Consider the following 23,067-nt stretch of genomic DNA (forward strand, 5'->3'; position numbering starts at 1 on the left):
CTTCAAATAACAGAGACAGAATGAACTGAGCTCATCTATAGTGGTCCTGGGTTGGTCCAACTTTAATTCATGTGTGTTATTACCAGTGCTTATAGTGGTCCTAGAGAAGTGGTGGAACTCACCGCCCCCCTCCCCCTCCTTGGTGCTTTTTCAATAAAGGGACAGCTTGCATCACAGGCGCGCTTTGAAAAAAAGGGCGTGGTCTCAAAAGGGGCATGGTCACACAATAGTATTTCCAATTCAAATTACGCCACACAATCTTGATTCACATTACACCACATAGTAGTGTCCCTTATTCATATATGACACACAGCAGTGCCCCTTTTACACAATGGGCCTGATTCAGAGCCGGATGCTATTTGCGCTCACTCGTTCAGAAAAAGGGGGTGGCTATTTAAATTGACCGTTCGCTCTTTGCGATCTGTTCACGCCTCTATGTCTGAACGAGCTAACAAAACATGCGAACATAATTTTGAAAAAAACGCCCCCTGGCCGCTCGCATCATACGTCATGTCCGCTATTTATTAGATTAATCGAGTACATCGAAAGGCGTACCACAATCATGCGAGCAGTTCTGACTATAAAACAACCAAGTGACGTGGTCGATGACGCTGCTTCGTTAATTATGCACACCCTTAAAACGCCCGTTTTGACCGTTCGGATCTCCACTCCCCGTTTTCTAGCACCTTCCCCTGTTACCACCCACAAACGCCTCATCCTGTCACTCAAAATAGCAGGCATTCGCTATTTAGCGAACACACGATTTTCGGCCACACTGACTGGTTCGCGCATGCGTATTAAAATCCGTACGCATGCGCAGTTGTATGAACATCGGTCGGAACGAACGAGCAGCCGCTTACGAGCGGCTCTGAATCAGGCCCAATGCCCACATTAGTGTCCCTTATACACAATGCCCACAGTAGTAGTGCCTCTTATACAATGCCCACATCAGCAGTGCCCCTTACATAATGCCCACTGTAGTGGTGCCCCTTATGCAGTGTCCCAGTAGTGGAAGTGCCACTTATGCAGTGCCCCTTTATGAAGAGCCCACAATAGTAGTAGTCAGGGCCAGCTCCAGGGATTGGAGCACCCTGTGCCGGCCCTTAATAATGCGCGACCTTACGCGACAAAATTTTGGGGCATGGCCTAATTACCATAGGCCACGCCCCATATGTGACGTTATTTGGAGGTATGCCCATATGGCACACCTCCAATTAACGTCAGGCTGGGGGTAAAGCTCAGCACTCAATCACTGGCTGGGCTTCCCCCAGCCCTCTCCCATCAGTGAATGGATGCCGAGTGCATGCGCGCGGCATCAATTTACACTCCGAGGGTCTGGCGCCGCCGCGGGCCACTTCGCAGGTGGAACAGCGGGGCAGTACTGTCCCGCTGAAATCGGGATGCTGGGGAGGGGTGTGCGCCCTCTACGGGTGGCACCCCTGTGCACCTACACTGGTCGAACACCCCTAGAGCCGGCCCTTGTAGTAGTGCCCATTATGCAGTGCCCCCAGTAGTGGTAGTGCCCCTTATGCAGAGCCCACAGTAGTGGTAGTGCCCCTTATGCAGAGCCCACAGTAGTGGTAGTGCCCCTTATACAATGCCCCCATTAGTAATCTCCCTGTAATAGTGCCCCCCAATAGTAGTGCCTCTTATGCAGTGCCCTCAGCAGTGGTGCCCCTTATGCAGTGCCCCCAGTAGTGGTAGTGCCCCTTATGCAGTGCCCACAGTAGTAGTGCCCCTTATGCAGATCCCACAGTAGTGGTAGTGCCCCTTATGCAGTGCCCCCACTAGTGGTAGTGTCCCTTATGCAGAGCCCACAGTAGTGGTAGTGCCCCTTATGCAGTGCCTCCAGTAGTGGTAGTGCCCATTATGCAGTGCCCACAGTGGTAGTGCCCCTTATGCAGAGCCCACAGTAGTGGTGCCCCTTATGCAGAGCCCCCCTAATGCAGTGTCCCCTATTCAATGCCCCCATTAGTAATCCTCCTGTGATAGTGCCCCCAATAGTAGTGGCCCTAGTAGTAGTGCCCCCAATAATAGTGCCACCTTAGTAATGCCCCCAGTAGTAGTGCCCCGAGTAATGCCCCCTGAGTAGTGCCCCCAATAGTAATGCCCCAGTAGTATTGCCCCCTGAATAATGCCCCCAATGGTAATGCCCAGTGGCGTAACTATGGCCCCCGCAGCGGTTTGGGGGCGCCGGGGGCTGTTGCTTCACCACTGCATGACTGGGGGCCTGATTCAGAGCTGCTCGCTGCTGGTGAGCGCTCGCTCTGAATCAGGGTGTGTTTTTTTTTTTTTCTTCTCCAGCCCACTCGCAAAGCTGTGGGTGACCACCCACAGCTTGTGCGAGTGGCCTGGAGATGGTCGCGATTATCGCGACCATCGGGCTTGTGACGAGACCCTGTGGTAGAGTCTCGGCTCCCGCAAGCCCGAGTGGACTTCCTGCTCTAACACTAGTGATGTCAGTAGTACTGTCCACAAACGCCTGTATTTGCCTAACCACCCCCCCCTCCCTGCCTACAAAACGGGGCAAGCTGTCACTCACCATCGACAGCCACCCCGTCTTGTAGTGAGCCCCGGAGTGACTGAACTTCATGCGCTCGATGGGGCTCACGCATGCGCACGCCAGAGGTGGCGCATGCGCAGTGGGGGACCAGCGACCCGCTTGCGAGCGGGTCTGAATCAGGCCCTGAGTACGCTCACCTCTAAAGTGATCGGAGGCTAAGGAAGCCTCCGATCGATTGAGAGGCCAGCGCTCCCAGTCATGCAGTGCGCGAGTGACGTAAGGAGCCTGCGCGGCCACGCCTGGTGGATCATGTTAGATCCAGTCAGCGCGGCAGTGTGAGGGACATCCCGGACGGCGGCGAGTAGGGTATGTACTGGTGGGTGGGGGCTCAATTACAGGGGTGCCTGCATAAGGGGCACTGCTACAAGGGGGGCCTGCATAGGGGGAACTGCTACAGGGGGGCCTGCATAAGGGGCACTGCTATATGGGGGCCTGAATAATGGGCACTGCTACAGGGGGGCCTGCATGATGGGCACTGCTACAGAGGGGCCTGCATAAGGGGCACTGACTGCTACAGGGGGATCTGCATAAGGGGCACTGCTACAGGGGGGCCTGCATAAGGGGCACTACTACCGGGGGGCGTGCATAAGGGGCACTGCTGCATGGGGGCCTGCATAAGGGGCACTGCTATAGAGGGGCCTGCATAAGGGGCACTGCTACAGGGGGGCCTGCATAAGGGGCACTGACTGCTACAGAGGGGCCTGAATAAGGGGCATTGCTACAGGGGGGCCTGCATAATGGGCACTGACTGCTACAGGGGGGCCTGCATAATGGGCACTGACTGCTCCAGGGGGGCCTGCATAATGGGCACTGCTACAGGAGAAGGAAGGCCAGCATACATACATACATACCGTGGAAAGTACAGCTGGACCGGTCACCAAGGAAATATCCCCCCAGCAGACAGGTGCGACAGGGAGAGTGCCCTGTGCCCCCTATGGAGTCGAAAAAAGAGACTAGGGGATGATACTGGGACATCCTAAAGCTGTCCTCTATAGGCAGGTCGCTCCTGTGCTGCGATGAGCACAGAACACCCAAAGGCGGCGTTCGAAGACGCAAAAGTATCAAATGCTTAAGGTATGAGCAGACGACCACGTGGCAGCTTTACAGAGCTGTTCTGCAGAAGCCTCACAGCGTGCTGCCCAAGAAGTCCCAACTGACCTGGTAGAATGGGCAGTCACCACAGCAGGGGTTGGAAACTTCACCAAAAAGTTAGCTTGGCAAATGGTAAAGCAAAGCCAATGGGCCAAAGTCTGCTGAGCAGCCAGCCAGCCTCTCTTATGGACATCATATAAGACAAACAGTGATTCCGAATTGCGAATCTCCCTGGTCCTCTTGACATAAGGCCGGAGAGCCCTCACCACATCAACGAAGCCTCCGGCTGAGAAGAAGCCGTAGTCTGGAATGTAGATACTACTATTGCTTGATTAAAGTGGAAGCGAGATACCACCGTGGGATGGTAGCACAGGCGAGTCCTCAGTACAGCCCTGTCTGAAAGGAACACCAAAAATGGGGCACAACCCGAGAGGGCGCTCAAATCTGAGACCCTCCAGGCTGACGGGATGGCTAGTAGAAACACAGTTTTCCACGTGAGCCAACGCAAATCCAACGTCTGTAACGGTTCAACTGGAGCCGACTGGAGAGTTCAGAGAACTAAAGAAAGATCCCAGGGATCCACAGGAGAAACGAATGGCGGTTGAACATGAAGAATCACCTGGAAAAGGTTTACACTTCTTGCAGCAGAGCTATTTTCCTTTGAAAAGGGACAAACAAGGCCGAAACCTGGACCTTCAAGGATGAGAGCTGGAGGCCCAAATCCAAAGGATACAGGAAAGGCGGTTCAAACCCCTAGTCGAACAACAAGAAAAATAGGTACGCCAAACCCTGTGATAAATATGTGCCGAAGAAGGCTTCCTAGCATGCAGCATGGTCCGAGCAACCCTCCTGGAGAATCCTTTAGCTCTTAGGATGGATGTCTCAAGAGCCACCCCATCAAAGCGAGATGGGCTTGATCTGGATGAAAGCAGGGGTTTGAGACAGCATATCTGGCCCCAGTGGAAGACAGGGACGTTTATGGAGAGGACCAGCAGATCTGCATACCACACCAACCGTGACCAATCGGAGCCACCAGGATCAGAGTGTCTCCTTCCAGCTTGAACTTGCAAAGGACCCGAGAAATCATTGAGGTCAGAGGGAAAACCTACATCAGAGGGAAGGTCCAAGGAACTGCTAGTGCATCTACCAGGAGAGCTTCTGGATCCCTGGTGCAGGAGCAATAACTTGGAAGCTGTTGATTGTAGCGAGAGGCCATCATGTTGCTGTGCGGTAGGCCCCAGCGATGGACTAGTAGTTGGAATATGTCTGGATGGACGTCTTAACCACCTAGGAAGTCTGTTTCTGATTTTGAACACCTGGGATGAAAACGGCGGACAGTGCTGAAAGATGACGTTCCTCCCAGCGAAGAATTTGGCTAACTTCTTACATGGCTCCCTGATTGCGAGTGCCGCCCTGGTGGTTTATGTAGGCCACCACAGTTGCCCTGTCCGACTGTACTGTCACCGGATGTCTCTGAAGGAGGTGCTGTAGCCTGACACAGAGCCCTGTACACGCCAGAAAGTTCCAGGATGCTGATGGAAAGCTGGCTCTCCTGACGCATCCAACGGCCCTGAAAGGTAATATAACAAGTTACTTCCCCCCACCCCTGAAGGCTTGCATCGGTGGTAAGTAGGACCCAGTCTTGGATCCAAGAGGGGCGCCCTTGTCCGGATGTGAGCAGTGAAGCGATCACAGCAGGGAGAGACGTAGCTCCTGGGAAGAATAAGAGTCTGAGGTCCTGATTCAGCTTGGATCACAGTTGCTAATGTGTACGCAATCAGTCATTGCGAACGCACGGACACCACAGACTCCACACAGGGCATTAGCAGATTGATTGACAGGCAGAGAGCATTTGGGTTTGGTGATGGGGGGGTGGTCGGGGAAATGCAGGCGTGCCTGTGTGTTTGAACGCCATTGCATAGTCTTGCATAAATTAGCCTGAGCTTTCCATTTGACCTGGAAAGTTAGCAATTTGTGAGTAAGATCTGACCTGCTGCATTGCTGGGGGTGGTTTTGATGTCCATCGATGTGTTCAATGTTTGGCCTGGTTTGGGCGGTGTTATGAATGTGAGCGATGTCCAGGGGTGACCGAAGCAACAGCAGGGCACACAGACACACAGTACAAATATACCGACATGCACCCAGACCACTCAATGCTGCAGAATAAGTGGGCTAAAAATGTTAATAATACTCTACAAACCAGTTTATTAATAGCAGGCAGGAGCTGATTACATAATCTGGCTTTGAAAAGCGAGATATAGAGGAGACAGCCCAAATGTATCTCCCTGTGCTGTGCTGAGGCGGGCGATGCATAAAATGGCCGCTCAGTGCCTCAGAGAAGGTGGAGAGAGGGGAGGATTGAACCTGGGACGCGCTGTTTGCAGTAAGGACGCGCTCCTCAGCGTCCGGCATGCAGCTCTGTCCTATTGAGTCCGCGGCCGAAGTCACGGACCCAGACGCCAGCGCTGCGGCCCTGGCATCCTATAGGACGCCCTGCACCGCTTGCTCAGAAAGTAAAATAAAGTCAGAAAAAAATAAAGAGTAAAATCTAATGGAAGGCCGCTATAAAGCAGCCCCCCTGACAAGGTGACCGCTCCTAGCCGGCACCAAACTACAACTGATGGCATTTGGCTGGGGGCGGAGTATAGAGGAGAGGAGCCTGGGCTTGTGGGTAATTTCATTAACTATTTGGTGTCCAGACTCTCCTCTCCAGGCTATACCCCAGTGTCATCCCTGTGCCCCCTAGTGGAGGAAGAAGAAAGTGACTGATCTTTTCTTGCTGTGGAACACAATTGGTTCATAACTTTGTCCACATATTTTATGCTCAATGGATTTGTAGTGCTGAATTTTAACCACACATATCTCCTTACTTTATATTCTTTGCTCTAAGCATAGATTGTTAAAAAAAAAAAACAGTAGAAGGAAGAAGGCAGATATGTAAAAATATCAAACACTAAAACCTAAACATTAAAATGAAACATTTCACATTTAGAATATTAAAAAAAAAAAAAGATTTTATAAAGAAAGAAGGAAGAAAAGAATGACAGATAAGAGGAGGGAAAAAGTGAGAGGAAGGGGAGGACCGAACAATCAGGATGGGTCTCCGAGGACACGCAGTAGCATTTTTTTATAAGTCATAGACAAGGGAAAAGTCATCTGGAGGCCCACCTGTGGTTCACTGAGCTACAGAAAGGAGTACAAATTAAGGTTTGTGAAGTTGTAAAGTCTATAACGCTGAACAAAGTCATAGTGAATTCTGCATGTTTATCAACAGTTGAAAAAGTAATATCATCCATAGACATGTAACAGTCTCTGACGCCATTCCACTACAGTTGGAAGGATGTGGGGGCGCCAATGGCATGGTATGACCGCTCTTGCAATATTTATAAACTTAAAGATATAATTTTTTTATAAAGGGCCACCGGGATAGTGGAGTAGAAGAGAAACCTCTAAACATAGTCTAGACTCGGAATCATGGGCAGCGCCCAAAAGGCTAGATATATAAAATGTACCTGTCCTGTACTATGATGAAATGCATAGTTGTGTGTGTGTGTGTGTGTGTGTTGTCCCTCACATCTGTAAAAAGTGTTATTACTACAATTCTGCTACACATCAGGCAACAGATAAGTAAGCACATGCCATGTTTTAGGGTTCCCATTACAAGAGAAAAAGTTGTGGCAGTATATATAGGACATTTAAATGTTTCAAACCTCCGTGGCCTGGTCCGAGGTGACATCATTTCATTTCCGAGTATGTGATATCTTCTGGCTTCATGAAGTATCTGGTAACAGTCTGAGGCATTCTGTATTAACTGATCTACCTCTACAGTCTGCACAAAGTAATTAGGATGGAGCAGGGGTAATCTAACATGTGTCAAGAGTTCCTGTAACATAGGTCTCCTGATATCCACGTGGTGGTACACCCATCGCATGACAGCTTCAAACACCATCTCTTCTTTGCTGACAACCAATTCATCACAGCTGATGTAATCAATGACCTCGGCTTTTTCCAGCTCTAGAAACTCTTCATGCTGGACAACAATTTCAAAAGCCTGCTGAGCAAAGGTTTTACACTTGGTAAAGAGTGTCTTCAGGGAGTGTGTGTCGGCAAAGTGCTGTATTCCCAGGCAGTTGCAAGGGTCAAGCTGCTCTTCTAAAAATTTAGCACACGCATCACGCAGCACGCTAATCTGAAACAAGCTGGATGTTTCAAAGAGGTACTGGACATTTTCTGTGGTGATTTTTACTTTCCCTGTGTAAACATACTGTAAAAAGCAATCCATAGCTTCTGCAAAAATTCCATTGATCTCTACCAACATCTCTCTGCTTTCTCTGTGGTCATTGCAGAACATGGCCCGGAAGTAGCTGCTGCAGGCTGAGAGGATCGCTCTGTGACAAGGGAACTCTCTGCCTTCCACACAGATTATGACATCGGTAAATAGGCGGCTCTCCCGGAATTCATTGAAGACCTGCAGGATGCTTTCAGAGTGGGAAGACCCAGAATTGAAGTCAAATACTTCATGACCCATCAATTTTTGGTCCATCTCAAAGACTTTACGCTTTGTTGCTGGAGACTCGCGAACTCCACTCTCCTCTCGGTTTAAACGGCGTCCTAATATGAGTACCATTTTTCAGTTGTCTGGTTACACAACAGATTGGAAAGACTTAAGACTCTACCTGTAAAATAACCAAGCCGCCAGTCAGAAAACATGAACTGTTTATATTAGAAAATTATTGATTCATACATAAATGTAAGTTGGAAGATATTGTTCAGTGTTCAACTTTGTGCAAAGTACTGAAGACATGGTGTTAAATACAGTTGTTTATGCAGATTATACATTATTAAACAAAAATATGTTAATTTGGTGTTGCCAATGTGCACTGGCACAGAATATCTTAACGTCAGCTAGTTGCAGTTAGTCTCCAGTCCATACTTACCTACTTTTTAAAATATCCCCTCCAAAAAAATTATGGAGGGGGCATCCAAATGGATGATGGTGGGGATGTGGTGTTGTGCATTGCGCCATATTGTCCCTGGCCATGCTGTACAATCCCGTGATTCGTCGGGGCCACAATGACACGATCCAGCACATATTGTGTTATGAAGCCACCAGACAGACTTCACTGGGAAAATGGCCTGGATCGAGAGGCTGATCTACTCTCCTGGAAGTCTAGGAGCACTCCACGAAACACAGGAGTCTCATGGACATTCCGGGAGAGGAGGCAAGTAGGCATCATGTGTACTAGGTGTGACTATGTGGCTTTGGAGATACCATAAGACTTGCACTGTTTGCATCATATGTACTATAAAAGATATAGACGTTTAGCCTAACTTACATTGCATAAAACACAAATTTATGATTTCTCAATGCTCTTTCTCAGGTTTCTGAGGCTTGATTGTAGAGATAAGGAATATAGATTAAGTATGTCTGAATACACATGCAATCTGAAAGAAAAGGTGCTATGTACCAAGACATTTTTATTTCCTATGACTGATTTAATTTTTTTGCACCAAAAAAATGTGATTCATTTTGTAAATGTTTATACTAAACACAAAGCATACAGGCAAATAATATTCAGCTCTGCACAAATTACTGGTCCACTGCACTCATACATGCAGAAGATGCTCTGTCCCCAACGTTCTGCTCTTGTGAGAAGTTTCCATGAGAACACAGCTAGATTGTAGTGAATGGAAATGTGCCAGGAAAAAAAAACAACGTCACATAAAAGTCCTGTTTCTATCACTTTTGGACCACACCCTTATTTCCAACTTTCCAAATTGTTCAAGCCCCATTAATATCTTCTGTAAGCCATGGTAGAAAGGGCACACTGGGACAAGGGCTGTGGCTGCATTGAGGAAAATGGAGGAAGCTCTCTCAGGCATCATAACATTACATTAGTTATTAAAAATTTTGATTTTCTAATTAAAAAAAAAAAAATCTGAATGACTGATTTTTACCTTACTGGTAGTTTTAAGCTAGGTACACAATGGGAGATATATCGGCCGTACCCCCGTTCATAGACATGTCACATTCTCTGCAGCACGGAAGATGGGTGATATATCTGCAGCTATATAGGGGCATCTGAAAAAAAACTGTCCCCTAACTGAATGAAACAATCATCTCTGGACAGTTTTTCACTGCTCAAATCGGCTGTGATGTACAAAGAAGGGGGACATGGAATTTAACTAAATAAAGACATTCTAAGAATCTATTCATGGTTCGGGCAGATTGAGTGTGGCATAATTTGTCATTATTTTCCACCAGCAATGTTGGCAGGTATATATTCTATAACAATAATTTAACATGACATCATAAGAATCTATAAAGTGACACGGATTTGTTTTATGACCTGGAACAATGAGCAGTGGTGAGCTGTAACATATATATGTACCAATCACATGTCCGCTGTCAATAGTTGGGTCAATAAACTGACTGCTAAAAGCAGATTGGTTGCCATGGGTTACAGCATAGCATTGCCTTTTACAAAATAATATTAAATACACGCCACAGAATGTATTTGTTTGCAGTGAGTGTAGTTGTTAGGTGAAATGTTCCGTGACATGACAGACTAATGTTTAGCCTCTGGGGAACTTTGCAGTGTATTGTCTATGCTTAAAATATGCTGATATTGTTCTAAGGCCTTACACTTCCACAAAAACAGGGAAAAACTCTCAGCACAGAACTTTCTTTGCTTTAGGCCTATGTCCGTCATGAGTTATGCTTGTGACAATTTCAATAGAGACCAATTTTGCCATGGAAGCTTCAAACATCAGTTACAAAGTAAAGATTAAACAAAGCTTCAAACACTTTCATGACGTCTTGAAAAGTGTATTTATTGTGTCTTTCCAGGGTTAGGAAATGAACTATCTAAATGTATCAGTGACGTGCGGTGAGGTAAATGGCTGGGGAGGCACTGGCTGGTATCAGAGCCAGACCTACAGAGACATATATGAAGCCAAGGGTACATGTGGGCATTATACAAAGGTGCAGCAGTATATAGTGCTGGAAATTTTGTGTGTTTTTGATCAGGGATGTGCGGAAAACCTGTCATACACTTTTTATACCGGAGTTTTTAAAAATGATTAGAATAATACAAAGATTTTTTATAATATTTTCTTAAAATTTTTCTTATCATTTTTATTTTCAAAACTGTGGCGTATACCTATGTATGGCAGGAAAGGCTCTGGCTCACCTTACTGCACATCACTGAAATGTATTACCATATATATATATATATATATATATATATATTAGCTGGGATACCCGGCGTTGCCCGGGTTGAAGACTGGACCCTGAAGTACACCTGCAGCCTTTATTTGTTTACATTGTCCTTGTCTATAACCCCATTCCATTGATCCTGAAAAGGACCCCACTATTTGCTAATATGCATGCAAACAGTGGCGTAACTACCATGGGTGCAAGGGGTTCGGCTGCTATGGTGCCAGAGCTGCCTCTGCGGCAATTTGATCCCCCTGCACCCAGTCACGCACACAAGGTGGGCTGGTCCAGTCAGGGCCGCCGAGGGGGGGCCAGTGTGTCAGCGGTGTTGATTTGGTGCCATCCCGCTAGCTGATTACAGCTGGCACACTGGCAGGCAGAGATGGAGAGACAGCGCCGCCAGTCGCGAGGCAATCAGAGCTCACGGACCGGCAGCCAATCATAGTGGCGGCTAGTGATTGGCTGCTGGTCCATGAATTCTGATTGGCTCTCGACCGGCACTAGAGTCAAATTGCGCCGGTGCTGCCTATGTCTGCCGCTGCCTGCAGGTGCGCCAGCTGGCAGTCCGGCACCAAATCCACACCTGCTGGCTGTTGATGCACACGGGGGGAGACGAGAGGCTGCTGGAGGGACACGGGTACGTGAGTTGCTGGGGGCCGCATAATTTGTAAGAAGCATTACTGTGTGGCATAATGTGGAAGGGGTACTACTATTGTGTGGAATAATGTGTTATACTACTATGTGGCATTGTTATACACTATGTGGCATAATCTGTAAAGGGCATTACTGTGTGGTATAACGTGTAAGGGGCATTACTGTGTGGCATAATGTATAAGGGGCACTACTGCATGGCTTTATGTGTATAAGGGGTACTACTGTGTGTGATAACCTGAATGGGCTCTGTGTGACATAACATGAATGGGCTCTGTGTAGGGGCAAATGTATGTGTTTTTTTTACCTCTGGGGGGGCAGTGGCAAACGCACGATTTATAGAGGGGGGTTTCCAAAATCCTGATTATAGAGTGAGTGTGGCCAGTCTATGAAGAAGGCAGAATTAGTAATTAACCAGCTTTAATATGCATCATACAAAGTATACTGTGTATCATAATTGCACCATATACAGGACCAGCGATCACAGTAAGCCATTAGATACGGCAGTAGGGCCATCCTGCCTGAGATCAATGTTTTTATTTTAGATGTGGGCACAATTCTAGAGCATGAGAGCAAGTCTTTGAGCTTGATTGAGCAGCAGAAGCACCTAGCACTGCCCTACACATATATGTACATATTGGGTTCTATAGCAGTGCATCCCTAACAGTGCATGTTTTCCAGATCTCCTAGTTGGTGCACAGGTTATTTATTACTGGCTGATACATGTTAAAAAGATCCACAGGTGGTGCTAATTATTTCATTTGTGATATTGAGAATATGTAGCACTAGTAAAATTCTATTATATTACTATTTCTATTGTAGTCATGGTTTGAGCTGGAGAGGGGGCTTTCCAGGCAGCCAGAAACCCCCCTGCATTTGCCTATGGGGGGCCCTTTTAAGATCTTGCTATGTGGCCCTCAAAGTTGTAGTTACGCACTTGCATGCAAACACAGAGGGCTGGCTAATATATATGGTCACTTTAAAAAGGACTAACTCTGGATTTAATATAAAGGTTTTTGGCAGACTGCTAATTTCCATTGGTGCCAGTCCCGGAACCTGTGTAATGTAGGAGTGTCGCCATTTTTAGGAATTGTGTGACAGTGTGTGGCCCTAATGAATTTCAAACCATGGCAAAAACCTAATCCTGGTCAAACTACACCACCATGCCAAATTTGCTGGAGCTAGGTCCAAAACTCTGGTCGTGCATAAAGGACAAACAGACAGACACACTTTCTTGCTTATGATATAGATACAGATAGAAGTTGGGTTCTGCTTATCGCATGGCTGGTCTGTGACTTGTATACACCATATGGTGGCTTATGCCCAATAACGTGGTAATTAATCCGATTTTAAAGTTCCACAATAATATCCAAGGGAATCCTTTAGAATTGACAATCTGAATTGTCACAATGAGAGAATCACAAAGGCCCTGATTCAGAGCCTGACACTCTTTCAGAGCTATTGCTCTGAATCAGGGCATTTTTTTTTTTTGGTGCCAGCCTCCTGGCCGCTCACATAGCTGTGGATGACCACCCACAGAATTGGTTAGCGGCCAGGTGATGGTCGCGATGGTCGCGACAAGACCCTTGTGGTAGGGTCTTGTATCCGCAAGCCCCAGTGAACTTCTTGCTCTAATAGAGCAGGAAGCTCAACTACTGACATTATGAGTGATGTCAGTAGGGCCGCCCTCAAACGGCAGGCGTTCCTTCAGGAACGCCTCCGTTTGGCCAGCCACCCCCCCTCCTCGCCTACAAAATGGGGCGAGCTGTCGATCAACATCGACAGGCGCCCCGTTTTGTTGCGAGCCCCGGAGCGAGTGCGCACTGCCCGGCCATCGACCCGCTTGCGAGCGCATATCGCTTGCCAGTGGGTCTGAGTCAGGCCCAAAGTACCTGCGGATAGCTGTTGGCAAGTTTACCTTATACACTATTAAAGCAGGTGGTAGATCTGGCTTCCTGTACTAATTGGACAGCCGCCGGAGCCCGGCTGACGTTGCACCAGCAATCACTCCGTCTCCCATGCTCAGCTGGTGAGCGTGCCGTGATAGTCGGACTTGAGGCTGTTTACGATCCTACTTGCATAAAAAAAACGCAGCTTGGTGCTTCAATTGTATTCCTCCAGGAAAGCTTGTCACGCTTGAAGATGCTAACAACCAGGGGGTCCTCTTGTCAATTCTAAAGATATGGTTTGTGGAACTTTAAAATCAGATTACTTACCACGTTATTGGAGATTTTTTATATCTAATTCAACATTGCAACAAAGTAATGTGCGTACACACAAGAGACTTTTAATTAGTATTTTTATTATTTTTTTTTATTTTTCATTGCTTTTACTGAATATGTATTTACATTGTGAGAGAGATATATATGTTTTAAGATCTTATTTGTGATTAAATATAATATGCTTTAAATTTAACGGAGCCTTGACTGCTATATATTATTTCTGCCATTTCACATTTAAGAGTTTTTTTATTAGTGCAGTGTTAAGAATTTTTATTTTGGAAGAGAATACAAGTCCATCTTGTCCATTAAGTCCATGGTGGCTTTTAAATTTACTTGGCAGTTAGTAGAGCAAACCTCATTATAGGGCAAACCTTTAACCTATACTACTAATTTACATAGGACTCGTTGGCTTACTAGAACCAGTCTCTAAAGCAATTGATTTTCCAAATTTTTCTGATGAAAACTTATTTGGCCCTGAGTTTATTAATAAGGTCCAAAACCATTATAAATTTAGGAAGTCCTTTCTCGACCTCAAGCCTAAAATGTATGAGTTCAGAAAGAAGCCCTTTTGGATTGAGAAGCCAGAGCTGGTAGCCTGAACCAGAACTTACATGGCTACAGTAGAACTCAGAGTGGAGGTTTCACATCCAGGTTGGCAGAACGCAAAACAATTCCCTCCAGCTCTTGGTCCAACCCAGACAGAGAAAGGACGTGCAGTTAGTACTCTTTCTCCCCATATAACTAGTCACATTCTTTTCACAAATGGGCCCAGATTGCCTCAGACACTTGGTTGTTGAAAACTATTTAGTTTGACCTAAATCTCCCTTTAGTCAGTCTTCATCAACAGAAGCATACAAAAGAATTGCAGTTTGTATTTAGATGACCCATTGCAGGTGGCCTTACTGCAAGGCAAAATAGAACTTGCAGACCCTGGCAGAAAGGGATGGATGAGCCACATCTTCCAGATCTTGAAACAGGATGGCTCAGTTCGTCCAGTGTTAAATGTAAAGGCCCTTAACGGTTTTCTAAAGGACAAAAAGTTCTTTATGAAAGGTTTGCAGGATCTTCCTTTTCTTCTTACCAGAGATTGTTACTACATACAGATAGATCTCAAAGATGCTTCCCACTCTGTTCCAATTCACCCGAACCACAGACGCCTGTTGCAGATTCGGCTGTACCAGTGGACGGGGATGGTGTTTGGCTTAGCGAATGCTCTGTATTCATTCATTAGAGTAATGAAGGCTGTCATATCCCACCTCCATCAGCAGGAAATACATTGCATGGTCTATTTATACAACATCCTTTTTGTAAGTTTAGACATAGGTACTCCGAGAGCACACCAGAACAAAGCTCTGTTTTTCTTGTAGAATTAGGTTTTACTATCAACTACCAATAGTAAAGTCTTACCCAGTTCACTCAGATTGTTTCTAGGACTTCTCCTAGATGCTAATTCCTATTGGCTCAGCATTCCTCTGAAATGCTGAGCCAATAGGAGCCTATTGGCTCAGCATTCCTCATCCAGCACACCTGGGAGATTGTTCAGCGTTATCGCTGACGGTCGTCCCGTGTGTATGCACCGTAAGTCGCAATGTGATACGACTAGGACACACCAGGAGACTGTGCTGATTAATTTGATATACAAAAAAGACGCCTGGCACTAGCAGAGTCTCAGAGGACCAGGCATGCCAAGAAGGGCTGTTTGGCAAGACTGCAGTAAAGACGAGTGAGGACACATCTGTGTTGTGGCCCCAAGGTCCCTCATTCTACGTTCCCCAGTCCTCTCAATTACATGAGATGCTTCCCTTGAGAGTTGGGGAGCTGTTTCTCAGGGCACAGCAATCAGATGAGAATGGTATCCAGCAGAATTCCTCCTGCACATCAATGTCCCCAAACTGAAAGCAACAAAACTGTCTCATTAGTCCTTGGTTCCTCCATCAATTCACAGTGCTCTGATTCTTCTTTGTCTGGACAATACCACAGCAGTGTTCTACTGTATATCAACAGGATGGGTGGTAACCACTCCTTGTAACTGCAAGGAATCATTTGATATGAGACACTGGGCCATGCAGAGGAAAGTTATTCTTTCAGCCATCCACGTTCCAGGAGAGACAAACGAAATGGCAGATTCTCTGTACAGATGGAGTCTATCTTTGGACAGAATGGGCCTTAGTCAGAGATTTATGCTAATGCAATCCTAGCTGCGAATTCGAACAGAACGCAGCTGCGAAAATATGCCAATGCCTTCCAAAGCTTTGCTGAGCATAGGGACGGCCACTGCAGCCTTCTCATACTCATCCGATGATGTACAACAGCGAAAACATTGGTACTATCGACGCACATCGGGCAGTCATGCAGCATGTAAGTCAAGTCTGACCAGCCGCAAACAGTGCAGCTCTCATGACACGCAGAGAGCTCTCTAAGCCAAGTCGGCATAGTGGGGGGCATGGCGTGGTATAGGGGAGCATGGCAGGGGACATGACGCGGAATTGGGGGAGGGACAGGGGAGAGACCGCATCATCGTGGCACCACCGCCGCTTCACAATGCAGAGATTACCGTCATTGTGAAACAGGGAGCAGAGCCATGATAATGTGATTCAGCTCAAATTGTCATCGTCCCCCATTCCTCCCCGGGGGTGTGTGTGGTGTGTGGGGATGCAGGTGGCTCCGGGGCCATGCGGCTGGCCAGGAGACTTGCCAACTTTTCCGGATGGCTGGGAGTGCCACCTGATTTTTGGGAGTCTCATGGCCATTCTGGAAGGGTAGGCAAGTCAGGGATGTTTTCGGTATTTAGAGATTGATTAGTTCAGGACCTCAAGGCATACTAACAGTCCAGGTTTTAAAGACAGCCATACTTGCGCAAAGGTAACTTAATTAATATTCAGTTATTCTGATTTAATCATCTGTTTTCAAGCATAGATATCCTTAAAACCTGAACTATTAGTGTGCCTTGAGGACCCAGTTTGGGAAACACTGCTTTAGTTCATTGTACTCCTTTTCTGCTGGATACTGTTGCTAAGAATAGAAGCAGCCAGTCTATGACTCTGTTGGTAAATCATTACAGATTGATTGCAGAAACAGTAGCCTCAGAACTTTCTTAATGGGGCTTGTTATAAATCTTTTACCAAATGGCAGTATAGTCCCATAGGTTTGTTGGTGAATATGCAATACAGTATTTTATCAAATGATTGCCAAATCAATAAGGGGTACATGAATCAAGCGGTGATAACCCGTTTTTTTATGTTGGTGCCGAAAAAAGGCGTTATTACCGCTTCTTTTAAATGTATTAAAAGACTGGCTGTGAAAAAGCAGAGATTTCTTCATCAGCGCCTCCAGCTGGTGTAAATGACACCACCATGACTTATGAGGCACCTACTAAGCATCGCTTGTTCCTTAATACATAGCGACATCTGAGGATGGCGGGATGTGTTACTTACCAGTCTCATAGCAGTCTTCTGGTTTCCTCTTGCATGCTCATTAGCCGTGCTCCCATAGGAAGCAGTCCAGTATCGCAGCAGCAATAGGCTGATGTGATACAGGTAGGGCAGAGATCACGAAGGGGTGACAAATTGCGCCACCTCTCGGACGACTCCCTTTTTAATACATCTCAGCGCTAGGACATCCTGCATCACTGCGCTAACTGCGATGCAAGATGTCACATAACACAGAGAAAAGTGTCACAATAATACATTTGCCCCTAATGCTGGGCATACACTATACAATCATCTGTCAGATATCTGTCCAATCTGGCGGGTTGGAATGAAAACCTGTTAATGTATGGGAGCAAATGACAGTCGATTACATGGTTTTAAACACTGAAAACGGACAAAAAAACAATTGTTCAAATTGGTTAAATTCGCGTGTTTTTTTTAACCAATTTGTCTGAATGACCATTTTTGTCTGTTTTCCAGTGTTTGTGAGCAAATGGTAGATTGCCCTTTGCTCCCATAAATTACCAGGTTTTCATTCCAACCAGCCAGATTGGACAGATATCTGACAGATAATTGTATATAAGTTTTATAACTTTCTTTGTGGCGCATGCAATAAATCATTTGAATGACTGCACTGGAGGTTCCACTTCACTTCACACTTTAACAAATCTTTCACTTTGTCCAAGAAAACATTTTGAGATTACTTACAGATATGCCCACATACATCTATCCTCCGTGCGCTACAAGTCGCGCCACACATAACACGGGAGCTCCGTGTGACTAAGTAGCGCAGATCATCTTTTCGTGCGACTTTTTACCTTCAAATGAGTCTTATTCGCCTAGTGATGCGAATATTTAGCACAAACAGCTTCTGCTGATTAAATTGCTCCCGATTTTTCGGGTAACCCCCTGCACCCCAGGAAGGGTAGGCATTTCTCCCGCATTCTGCTCACTTCCTAGTGAAGTGGGCAGGATGGGGAGAATTTCAGCGGCGATCGCGGGTCCTCGTGTAGGGGGCGAGGCTTAATGAAGTGATTCTACGGGAGAAAAAAAAAGTAGGCAAGTATGGTTAAAAGTCGCACGAAAAGACGCTCTGCGTTACCAAGTCCCACCCCAGCATGGCGTGACTAGAAGGGCTGTTTAGTGCGCAAGGAGCCTAGATGTATGAGGACACATCTGTATAGCATATAGCGGTTCACCAATTAGCTGCCATGTACACAAACTCACTGAGCAACATCATGGGCAGGGCTGGATTAATAGTTGGCCTGATAGGACTACAGCCCCAGGCCTCCATTTTGAAACAGGCCCACAAACAGTGACAGACCAGCTACAGAAGATACTTGTCTTGATAAAAGTACTACTGCAAGGATGAAAACGCATCAACATGTTCCTATAAGTGCAATACATGGACACTACTCCACTGGAAAAGGAGAGGGGGGAACCTTTCTCCTTACACTGACTAAAAATAACTATTTGTTTAGCAGTTTGTACAGCGTACAGCTTTGCAATTCCGATCCTTGCAGAATCAGACCCTCAGTCCTCTGTCGCTACTTTTGAGGGTTTTCGGGTCTATTTAGGCACATTTCCTAGAGGAAGGGTATTAATATGCAGACATAAATCAGTACAAATAGAAAATGCAAATATAGATTGGTACAGCTGCAGTTAGGGAAACTTTGTTGATCCATTACGGTTGTTTTAGACATAAAATAACCAGTATTGTGAGTGGAAACACATTGTAATGACAGTGGTGGTCTTAGTGTGGTAGTAGGCAGGAAATTCAAATGGATGTTTTAAATTCTGACATCATGCAGGATTCAGGAACAGATACAAATCTACTGTCCCTTAAGGTGCCCACACACATACCGACTTGCTCCCAATCAGCCGATGTACACGATTTCCCCTGAACTCTCCCCGAACTCTCCCCAGGCAGTCGTGGTCACGATTTGGAGTTAAAAATGTCCAATCTGACTTAAGATCTATCTTGCAGCCAGTGCATTGTATCCCAGATTGGCTAATCTGCCCTACAGCACTGTAGATCTGAAGATGCGAGGTACGACGAGCGGGGACGCGCATCGGCATCGTGAATAAGAGTAGAAACTCACGATTTGGCCATTTTTTACATGATCTGTCGTCACGATTCGTCGAAATCGGCCTAATTGGATGAAAAGTCGGTATATGTGTGGGCACCTTTAGATCTTTGCACAATAGTTAGCTGCCTCTTCCATCTGATCTCCGTATGTACCTTTGCGATCCCCGGATGATTGGGTTAAACGCCCCATACACATGGTGCTAGAAATAGCTCAGCGTGTACGGGTTTCTATGGGGGAGATTGGGCCGATAGATATTATACTGCTCATAAGATGTGACTTCCCAATCCCGGCTGCTGCAGGAGCGCTATAAGCCGTTTATCGGCTAACACTACTGCATACACACCTATACAATGTCGGTCCGATCACCCGATATCAGGTTGACGAGCCGAGGATTGTATAGGTGTGTACCCAGCTTTACTGTCTCATTACAATTGATCGTAAACAAGTAATAAAAAAATTATAGAACACAGAAGAGGAAATGAACTTACTTTTGCAATCTTATATATAATGAATATAGGTCATCAAACAGCAGAAGGACAACAATCACATATGGCAGGAGGTGAAACTGATTTATTAGGTCTGTTCACTAGTTGCACTTTCCTTCTTACCTCAGTTAACCCAAAAGGCTTTCTGAGTCTACTCACTTTCTAAACAACTTGCACACATGCACACACCTGTATATTATGGGCCCTGTGATCTTATCAAGGCTGCATTTATTAATGGAGTATGTCCTGACAGAAGGTCATTGCTGAGCTCATTCAGGCCCCGGGCTACATCTCAAACTTTCTTATCTGAAATTACAAAGTTATATTTTGAAAATAGAAAGTGAAGAATCAGACATGAAGGGGTTGATTCTCGATCGGACCCACGGCGCCCGTGTGTGCGTCTTTTATTGCAGATGTGCCTGTGACTTTATGCTCAGTACTAGTATAAGCCCTGGTGTACATCCTTGTGCCTGAATGTGCAAGGCCTGGGACGCCCACTTTGGACGTCTGTAGATGCAACAATCTCGCTTGGTGCGTCTTTAGACACAACCATCGTACTCACCATCAAAACTTGCACCCGGGCTAGGTGCAGAATCTCAGTCAGTAGTATGGCCTCCAATGTCAGCTACTAAGCGTCCGAGTTCACAAGTAGTTATGTGACACTCCCCTAACATGGCCATAATATGGGACATCTCCATGCGTCTGAATAGCCTCCTCCCATTCACCGTCCAATACATTTCAGACACTATGGGGCAGATTTACTAAAGCTTCAAAAACAGACAAGTGGTGGTGTTGCCCATACCAACCAATCAGATTCTAGCTAACATTTCTCTATTGCATTCTAGAAAATTATAGCCAGAATCTGATAGGTTGCTATGGGCAACACCATCACTTGTCGGTTTTAGAAGTTTTAGTTAATCTACCCCTGTGCATCATCTCAAATGGTCCTTTGTATGCTTACACCATGGGACACGCTGTGCGATTTTTTAGCGAATTACACGCATGCACAGTTGAAAGACATCTACCATTTGGGTGAATATCGCCATTGCGTCCGACTCGGAATCAAACACGAAATGTCTAAATAAAAATCTATGTATACTGCATTAGTATTCCAATAAACTGATTTAAATGGCAAGTAGTCATATAACGAGTCAGAATTGGGGATTAGTTGTCATTTTCTAAAAGGTGAGAAGTGACATCACTTCAGTATTCAAGACAACACTGTATGTAATAAAGGTCAGGTATTTATAGACATTCTTCAAACATACATCAGGCCATTTAACTTGCCCCGGATAAAACAAGGCCTGAAAATGTGTAAATGATTAAAAAGGCTGCATGACTACCTAGGAAACATTATCCTAAGGTCCTCCTAACGGCTTCTACAGCCAGGGCTTACAGAGAGATACAGGGTATAACTCCAATGTTGCTACTGTATGATCCAAAAGCTATTGAAGGAATGAAATGATGTACTGTCTGGCATTAAATAAGCTGGGTACACACCTATACAACCATCAAGCTGATCAGCCAATATGAAGTGATCAGCCCGATGATTGTATAGGTCTGTATGCAGAAGCGATGCAGGAGCGTTAGCCGATAAACGGCATGAGACGCTCCTGCAAATGTTGGATCGGGAGGTCGCATCTAATGTGCTGTTTATATTTTAGATGCCAACCTCCCAATCCCATAGATCACAAGTTCTCAAACTCGGTCCTCAGGACCCCAAACAGTGCATGTTTTCCAGGTCTCCTCACAGTATCACAAGTGAAATAATTAGCTCCACCTGTGGATCTTTTAAAATGTGCCAGTGAGTAATGACTACATCTGTGCACCTGCTGAGTGACCTGCAAAACGGAATCGATATGAAATACCGCCGGCTGCATGGTTCGATTCCCGGCAGTGGCAGCCCGACAGATGGACAGATCCCTGCAACGGCAGCCCGATAGCCCTGGAAATCCTGATCCTCCTTAGGTAAGTATATACTAACCTAACCCCCCTAACCCTAACCCTCCTTAGAGGTGCCTAACCCTAACCTCCCCCCCAAGTGCCTAACCCTAATCCCCCCTGTAAGTGCCTAACCCTAACCCCCCCCCTTCCCCTTCCCCGCTGCCTAAACCTAAGTCCCCCGGGGGGGTGCCTAACCCTCCCTCTCCCTAGCCTATCCCTAACCCTCCCGGGGGGGGGTGCCTAACCTTAAGTCCCCCCCAGGTGCCTTAAACCTGACCCTACCTCCCCCGCGGCTGTCCGCTCGCAGCGCCCGGCATCCCTTCGATCGTGATGCCGGGCGCCTGTCTCCCGGCGTCGGGAAAATGACAGGCATCTAGATATACATGTCTGTCATTTAACCCACGCCGCGATGAAGCAGTCGGGAAGCCGGTTGTCGGGATCACGTCAGCCGATTTCCCCCCTGCAAAACATGAACCGTGTGGAGTCCTGAGGACTGTGTTTGAGAACCACTGTCATAGAGGAAGTACACACTGAGCTATTTTTAGCTGGGGGTCACAGGGGGACAAGCTGGGTACACAGGAAGTGGCTGATCAGGAGTGTTTAACCAGCCAAGTAATTGTAAAGGCGTGTACCCAGTTATACATGTATTTAATAGCTTTTAAAAATAGTATAATGCATGGAAATAGGTATAATAAACCATTGTTTTTAGTGACCCCAGGTTTTTTACTAGCATCCGGTGTGTTACATTTTTCCCAAAGCATCATGATTCGTTCACCTGCATTTAGCACAAGTATTAGGGAAGCCTACACTGTCCTGCAATGATCCAAGATGTTATGTTACTATGTAAATACCAAAGTCAAGTGCTAATGTGTTTTAAACTCTGGCTCGTGTTTTTTTCAGACCATCTTGTCAATTGTTAGGAAAGCATAAAGTCAGATATTATTGCAGGTCTAATTAATAAAGGAAAACAAATAGTTAAAAAATGTAGCTATAAATAGATGTGAGGGTGTTTTGTACAACGCTATAAATAGGACGAGCTTGCGGTGAGGCAGGTGGCGCTAGTGAGGCTATAGGTGGCGCTAGTGAAGCTATACAGTCCTTGTTCTGCAGACACCTAACCTTATGCCCATAAATCCAGCCGTGAAAATACTCCTTGAAATGACTGAAATGAATAGACACAAATCTCACAGATAAGAAGCAGTATGGTGGTGAATATTGCACATATATGACAGATTGAGGGTCCACATAGCTTTACACAGTACGCTCTTCATCCACTCACTGCTGGGTGAACAGAGGGCCTGATTCAGAGCCGGACGCTATTTGCGGACGCTCGTTCAGAAAAAGGGGCCGGCTATTTAAATTGAGCGCTCGCT

General features: G+C 46.2%; 1 protein-coding gene across 2 annotated transcripts in view; it reads right to left on the reverse strand.

The window, feature by feature from the left end:
• KLHL24 (kelch like family member 24) overlaps positions 1–23,067 on the reverse strand; it is a 68,642-nt gene that overhangs the window by 23,914 nt on the left and 21,661 nt on the right. For both annotated transcript variants that reach the window (XM_088458203.1, XM_088458202.1), the window contains exon 2: positions 7,366–8,331. In XM_088458203.1, coding sequence (XP_088314329.1) covers positions 7,366–8,282 — 917 coding nt within the window. In that variant the 5' untranslated portion in view covers positions 8,283–8,331. The remainder of the gene's footprint in view (positions 1–7,365; positions 8,332–23,067) is intronic.

This window comes from Taudactylus pleione, unplaced genomic scaffold (genome assembly GCF_031769625.1).
Source record: "Taudactylus pleione unplaced genomic scaffold, aTauple2 ptg000815l, whole genome shotgun sequence".
Classification (NCBI taxonomy): domain Eukaryota; kingdom Metazoa; phylum Chordata; class Amphibia; order Anura; family Myobatrachidae; genus Taudactylus; species Taudactylus pleione.